Source organism: Sinocyclocheilus anshuiensis, unplaced genomic scaffold, assembly GCF_001515605.1.
Source record: "Sinocyclocheilus anshuiensis isolate Anshui unplaced genomic scaffold, SAMN03320099.WGS_v1.1 scaffold572, whole genome shotgun sequence".
Taxonomy (NCBI): domain Eukaryota; kingdom Metazoa; phylum Chordata; class Actinopteri; order Cypriniformes; family Cyprinidae; genus Sinocyclocheilus; species Sinocyclocheilus anshuiensis.
The window spans coordinates 1,737,621-1,745,481 of NW_015555778.1; the positions used below are offsets into that span (position 1 = coordinate 1,737,621).

At 35.8% G+C, this 7,861-nt stretch overlaps 2 protein-coding genes across 2 annotated transcripts in view; one reads left to right on the plus strand and one right to left on the minus strand.

The window, feature by feature from the left end:
* Positions 1-848, plus strand: part of LOC107674553 (bcl-2-like protein 15) — a 5,778-nt gene extending 4,930 nt beyond the window's left edge. Inside the window, exon 4 of the mRNA XM_016468556.1 lies at positions 267-848. Within this exon, the coding sequence (XP_016324042.1) occupies positions 267-296 (30 nt within the window). The 3' untranslated portion in view covers positions 297-848. The remainder of the gene's footprint in view (positions 1-266) is intronic.
* Positions 849-2,301: 1,453 nt separating this feature from the next.
* LOC107674552 (adenosine receptor A1-like) lies at positions 2,302-6,205 on the minus strand. The gene is made up of 2 exons (XM_016468554.1): positions 6,184-6,205; positions 2,302-3,706 (listed from the first exon to the last, which is right to left on the minus strand). The coding sequence occupies exons 1-2, from the start codon at positions 6,186-6,188 to the stop codon at positions 3,046-3,048; spliced, it is 666 nt and encodes a 221-aa protein (XP_016324040.1). The 5' UTR covers positions 6,189-6,205; the 3' UTR covers positions 2,302-3,045.
* Positions 6,206-7,861: the final 1,656 nt, after the last annotated feature.

The following is a 7,861-nucleotide window of genomic DNA, read 5'->3' on the forward strand; positions in this document are numbered from 1 at the left end:
AAGTAATGTAAATCAGTTTAACATAAGGCTGCAACATAACAAAACGTGAAATAAATGAAGGGGTATGAATACTCTCGCAAGGCACTGTGTGTGTATATATATATATATATATATATATATATATATATAAAATTAGAAATCAATATAATAATAATAATAAAAAAATAGTCATACTTTTATAACCATTATGACTCATTTTTCCCCAGATTTATTTTGCTGTTGTTAAACACACAGATTGTCTAATTGTTGTTGTTTTTCTTTTCCAGGTCTCTGTCTCTGTGAACAGCATGTGTTGAGATTGGAGCTCATGGTCTCATTCTCTGAGAGACGCTCAATCATTTCTCTAAAGTTTGATTTGTAATACAGGATAAACTGTAAATGGTGCTCTTTTTAGACAATCACAGCCAGAAAAATTGAGAATTTCATTTTTTACAATTTTTTTACTCTAATACAGATATTTGTGGCTGAATGTTTCAATTGATGCTGGAATTCTCAACCAACATTTTTTTTTTTTAAATAATAGACGTGTGTCTTATGATGTTGTCAAATTCTGTAGTCATATTTCTTTACATCACTGATGTAACTCACAAGTGTGTGTTTTAAATCCTTTGAAAATGAAGCACTTTGTACAAATGTATCCGTCTCATAGGGACACGTGTGTTGTAATAAACATTAGTGAAATGTTAGTCTTCCTTCACAAGAGATCAAATAAATATGGGGTGGACATATTGAGCAATTTTATGGTTTTATTCTATCCTAGTAACAATAAGGCAATAACAATTACTCGCTAATGACTTCACTTCACTAATAATGACTGGGCCATTCAACATTCAACATAAGCATGCTTATTTTTACTTGAATAAAAATTAGTTGATGTGACTTTTTTCTTAGTGATGAACTCTTATTATAATGCGCTTTTTCAAACCTTCACAAGAGGGCACCACAATACCGAGTTACCATCTGGTGACTGCTGTTCACACAATAGTGATTCACAACGGCAATTTGTGGAAAAATATTTTTTTTCAAATGACATTTGTATCATTTAGGCCAAATAAAACCATTGCTTCTGCAGGCTTTGTTGTCAGTAAACAAAATTACACATAGAGGAAGTGGCCACCATAAGCTGTGATAATATCTTTATCTGATTACACTTTATTCCCAACATACACAATTCTTCTCAGTGTGCTATTACGGGTAGCTTTAAGTTACAGTTTTTAACAGCTATTAGATTAAGAGCCTCAACTGATCGATGTAGGTAGTTGCAGCTTGTGAGTCATTTGAACTAGATATTAAAATAATGAATCCAGAGTGTTTATACCCTTAAGTATAAACTTAAACTAGTTAAATTCTCCAGTTGGCACACACTAAAGGAAAAACAGAGGTCAGCTGAATACCATTGATGAAGCGGAAACACGAGTCACCGAGTAAGCTTTGATCCTACTTCAGGATCTACCCAGGAAGTTTGAGAGAGGTTGTTTCACAGGAAACGACACACAAGAATTGTGTGAATTGATTGCATTTTCTGAGATTGACCAGACTGAAAAGGTCAAACCATTTATCAGACCTTGTCCAAAGGACACTTTACTCACTGCCACCTATTTTCAAGGATAACGAGTCAAAATCGGGGTCCGTTCAGAGGACATCACAATTTCAGTGACTCAATTTTCAGTTTCTTCCAATATACTTGAGAAATTGTCAATTTCGGTGAAGCTCTGAATGTCCTTGCCTTATTAAAATTTAAAGAGAGGCCTGAACATTTGAAAGACTCAACTGCAATTGTCCTAACAGGTTATGCATCATTTATTTTAACAACGCATAATAATAATAATAATAAAAAAAAAACATTAGGCCTCTGGCAGTATCACTCAATCTTGATTTATTCATGGTTCCTTCCTGTCTATCTTTTCACATCTTTTCTCAGGCCCACAGTTTTGAGCAATCTAAATATTAAATGCAAACCGCCTACAATTTGTTTAATTTCAAAATCATGCAGTGAAATCGAAGGCTGCATTGCTTATTTCCCCACAAAAATGTGCTATTCTTACAAAAACTAATATGAAAACACATCGTCAATTTCCAGTGGTTATTCAGTTAAACATACAGTAGGGATGAGTATTAATATGGCAAATTATTTCACTGAGACTGAAACATCTAAAAAAATTAAGTAAAAAAATTAAGAGGTTTTCTAATATGGCAAAAGCAACATTGCTGATATTGGACCAATAGGATTACGCAAAGTTCTGCTTAAAGGGATAGTTCACTCAAAAATGAAAGTTCTGTCATCTTATATTCAAACCTGTATGACTTTCTTCTGCTAAACAAACATATTTTCATGAATGTTTCAGCTGTTTAGAATAAAAGTCAATGCGGTCCAAAACAATTCTGAAACCCACTGACTTTCATTCTATAGACATTTTTAAAAATATCTTTTCATACAGGTTTGGAATGACACAAGGGTGTGTAAATGACCGAATTTTTTATTTTTATAAACTGTCCCTTGAAGACGAAGTGGGCCTGTTGCCTCCGATTTGCGCTCATCCTGAAAAGCAGCAAATTACAAATCCCATACTTCTCAAACATGAATTCACTGGCATATAAAAATGACCTCAGATCACATCCTCAATGTCTTTTCTCAAAGTCCTCAGACGCGTTTACGCTACTGACTAAAGACGAGTGTGGTTTAGTGTACTCATAAGCACTGACATTTACGAGTCTGCAGTTTTGCACTCATTATATGAAGCCCTTTATGTTATAGCCGCATTTGAATGAACCACAGCACAAAAGGAAATCATAATCAAAGATTTTTCCCACAGATGTGAATGCCGGTTGAACTGTGGCTATTCCTCTAAAACAGGCCACTTTCATTTATTTAATGGTCCCTCACTAACGATGCAATTCATTATTATGCACCATTGACTGAGTTTTCAAGGAAACATTTCCAGTAATGTTCGATCGTCTCCATTTCTGTGGCAAATGTATTCTCACAACTGACAGCATACATCCCAGGCATTTTCCTAGTAGACTACTGTCATATTTTTAAAAATGTCAGATGTCATTGCCCCCCAATCTTCTCTCTTTGCTATCTATGCGAAAGCTGGGCCGACCGTGCAGATGTGGATCCTCCGTGCAACACACATACTGTTTCCAGATCTTAACGAAAGCATTCTGGAATTTCTTAATGCGGAATGCATACACAATGGGATTGACAACGGAGTTACCATGACTGAGCAAGATTGCCACGTAAAGAATTGTCACTGAATTTTCACAACTAGGGCAGAAGAGAGTGATGCAATTCAGGATATGCAACGGCAACCAGCTGACTGCGAACAAGAAGAGCACCAGCGCGAGAGATTTCGCCAGCTTGAGTTCTTTCCCGTAATATCGAGTGGGGTCGGTCTGGTTGGTGGTGACCTTCTTGTTGAGGTGCTTGTGGATCATGTAGAAGATCTCAGCGTAGATGAGCAACATGAGGACGAGAGGTGGCAGGACCCATCCGAAGAAGTTGAAGTAGACCATGTATTCCATGCTGATGACGTTCTCGAACTCACAGGTTACAAGAAGGTCAGCACCCACGGTGCCGTTGGTCTGTCGTAGCTTCTCCAGATTGTTCCAGCCCAACATGGGCATCAGGCCGACTACGATGGCCACCATCCAGCACACAATCACTGCAATGCCTGCACGCTTTGGAGTCACCACTCTTTTATAGCTGTGGAAAAAAAAAGTACATCTTTAAACAACTCTGAGACGATGCCAGTGGAGTGCAACAGTGCCCATCTACTTTTTCCATCCCCATAGGGATTTTTAAAAAGCCCTGAGAGTTATGAGCAATTAACCAAACTAACAGCTACGAGGTGAATGACATTACAAACCTTAATTTGAAGCAAAAAAGTATTTGAAAACTGGTACAAGACTGTGTAATGGCTTTAATTTGTTGCATAATACTCATGCAAATATTTAAGTGAATGGTTTTCATAGATTCATAAACTAAGAGCAGACTGAAGCAATTCGAATTCTGCAGTTGAACATGATTATTAAAAAAAATAAAAATAGGCCAAATTATGCAGGCTGATAGCTTCAACAAAACCATACACCATCAACCTTGTAGTTCGCAATAAGTCTGTCTTTAAAGGTGTTATTGTTAAAAATATATTCCCTTTTGGAGAAAATAAATGGGAGCATCCTGTTACACTCTTCAACACTGAGAGAAAAGAGGAAGCTTTGTAAAGGATGCTGCTGAACCATGAAAATTACTAAGATTAGGCCTATTTCTGAGGAAGCACAAACCCAACAAGTGATTTTTTTTCAAAATCTGTTTTGGAACATCATGTGTGATTTATCTGGAATGAATAATCCCTGTGATATATAGCATGGAAATCAAAATTAAAAGTGGTGATCTGACTACACAAACTCTGTTGAGAAGGATTACATTTGGATTTAGTCACAGTCCATTCTCTGTGAAGAGCAGGTCTTTTTAGACAACACAATTGAAGCCAGTGAAGCATGCCATCCACTCAGCTGGCAAATTGGCACTAGTTGCTTGTTTGACAAACTATGCATTTGTCCAGTGTAATTACCTTAGACTAGAATGTTATAATCTTATTTAACATTTAAAATAAAGGAAGGGTATGTCATTTAGCTGTTCTTCTAGGCAATCAGAAGTAATGCTGCATAACAGTCTTTTAGTTGTTTTGACTCATATAATGTGTAAACTCGGTAACTCCAACTTCACATTCAGTGAGAGGCCATGGTCAGGACAGGAAATTAAGGACTGTGAGATAGTCATGGTTTGAAGGTGACTTTGAAAGTGGATTCCATATCACAGCAAATAATTTCAGAAACATTGCAGCCCACGGCAAACCCACTCAGGTCAAACAACATTCTATAATATGAAAGCAAAGATGCTACTTTTTTTTTTTTACTATTTCTCATTTGCTACAATGTTTCTTAATTATCTCTCTAAATTAAGATTTTAATGTGACAAACAATTATGATTACATTCTAATTAAACAATACGCATGTTTGATTTCTGTTTTACGTAAATCTGCCATGAAGGGATAGTTCGCCCAAAAATTAAATTCACCCTTATGTTGTTTCATCTCGCAGGACTTGAAAATGAAATGACTTTAAAGAATGTAATGGCAATGAATTGTAACTGAAGATGTCAGGGCTAAAAAAAAACAAACAAACAAAAAAAACATTATAAAAGTGGTTCATGTGTACTACTATATTTCAAAGTTTTTTGAAGTCATAGCTATTTTTTTTTAATTTACATACTCCTTTCACCACTACATCTCATTGGAATGTTCATAAGAGTTCACAAATATTTGTGATTTATGAACAAACATTAACTTAATTCAGAAACATATGCTACAATTGTACTATTCTGCCATATAGAGTTATAGTAAAAGTAAGAACAGTGTGCAGTTCTGATTCAGCCATTATTTGGATCTTTCTAATGATTCGGTTGATCCAATTCACAGAAACGGTCTGAATGATTCATTCACGATTAGAACTGTTCCAGGCAAGTGCTCGAACTCACTGATTCAATGATCCGGTCACAGCTGTTAAAACCTCACCAGAGAAAAAGATTTTCAAGACTATGATAAATACGACTAAAATTTCTGCCTGTTTCTCACAGAGCTATTGTATGACTTCAGAAGACTCGAAATACAGCGCATAAAGCAATTTTATGATTTTGGGTTCGACATGACAACAAATTTTAATTGCATTAACATTCTTTAAAACCTGTGTTCCATAGAATGAAAAAAAGTCATAAGGGTTTGGAACCACAAAAAAACCAGCCTAAGCTGGTTGGCTGGTTTTAGCTGGTCATCCAGCCTGGTCTTAGCTGGTCAAAGCTGGTTTTAGAGGGGTTTTGGCCACTTCCTTAGCTGGCCAGGCTGAGAGACCAGCTAAAACCCAGCTTAAAACAACTAAGACCAGCCAACCTGCTTAGGCTGATTTTAGCTGTTTTTTTTTTCAGCAGGGGGTAAGTAAATGACAATTTAAATTCGTTTTGGGTCAAATATCCCTTTAAGACTTGTGATAAGCAGCATTTCACAGTCAACTTCAGTACAACCTCCACATCCATGACACGAAACAATCATGCATTAAGAAAATGAAAACAGAACTGGAAATGTGAAATTCATTCCCGTTAAATGAGTTTCAAGCAACCAACATTACCTCATTGGTATCTTGACCCTCAGATAGCAATTTTCAGGTTGAATTAAATACTGACAATATTTACGCTTGTGAATGGGTGATATCAGCATTCTACATAAACACGTTCTTTACTATAGCGGTCATTATTTACTTAAATTTTAAGGATACATATTTTCCCAAATGACTCAAAAATCAGAGGTGGCACGTGTCAGTTTGAAAGGGCATGACACTTCTGCATACATGAATGCTTTTTAGGCTAATAATACTGCTTACAGTGGCTTGCGCAACATGAACAGAAGAGTTGGTTCTCTTTCAGCTGTATTTTGAAGAAAAGTGGTGACCAACATGAGGAAGCTGTCTAGCTCAGCAGTTTTTAAATATGAATATAAAAGTTAAATAATATTGATTCGGAAGGTAAATCTATGCTAATGCTTGCATGTAAAGGCAAATAGGCAAAGTGATCAGTGCTATCAAGACAATTTTAGGGTGCGGCAATGTGTCTGAAAGAATTACTGCACCACTATAACCTACGAAAGATTTGATTCAGAAGGTCTCTAAACTCAAACTTGGACAAATATTTAGATTACTGGTTCTCGAACAGGACAAAACAAAGTGAAATATAAAATTGTATGCACTTTTAAAAGTTATTATCATATTTTGCATATCACACATTGTGAAGATTATGAATAAATATCTGACAAAAAGTTTAAAATAGTTTTTATTATTTAAGATTAAACTCTTCAGTGTGTAGTAATAATCTATATTTATAGTTATTATTATAAATTATTGAGTTTTGGATCTGAGGACAAGCAAACAAACAAACAAACAAATAGTAGCTACTACCAAACGTAATGGCAGATAAAACTGTTAAGAACCAGTGAAAGATGAGAAAGATACAAATGGAAAAAGAATACTCTTTGGGAAGTTGAAAAAGAGTGTTAGAAAAAGCTCAGAGTAGAGATAATGGAGACAATGGCATAGAGAAAAATCAGTCTGTAAATTCCTGGTTGTGTGTGTTCTGTATAAAGGGCATGAAAATACCAGTCATTCCTCATGTCTTTTCTCCCTCCATCAGTTCTACAAAAAAAGAAAAACAAAGCCAGAGTGACGTCTATCACCGGCACACACTGCTAGATTTTATGAATGTTGAGTAGAATTGATTATATGAGCCAATGGCTTTTCATGGATGGCAGGATAGTGCCCACGCGTTGGTCTTTCAATAAACCCCTTCTCAAAAGCCTCTATCACAGACAAGCAGCTCGGTGGGTGCTGCCATCCTTATTGTGTCCACCGAAAATGAAACGTTTTGAGCCAGATTCCCCTTTGAGCAGTCATGCTAAACAGGGTTTCCATCAGTGGGGTACAGATGAGGCACAGCGGGGCTGCTTATAAACAGAAACACACAGCAGACACATCATACATTTACAACAGAATGTTTTCCTGCCATTCATTACTGTGCCAGTAACCCCATACAGCAAAATGTTCTCGTCCACATATATTTAAAATATATGCTAAATATACAGTATGTTGTAAACAGTAAAGATAATTGAAATGTTTGAAATTTAAAATGTATTTAGTTTCAACTTTCACATACAAAAATATATTTCAAAATGTATTTCAGGGGCAAGAAAATAAATTTCCCTTACACTAGCCTACATTTAAACTAAATGCAAATGTCCTAGTTTAAAAGATTCATATA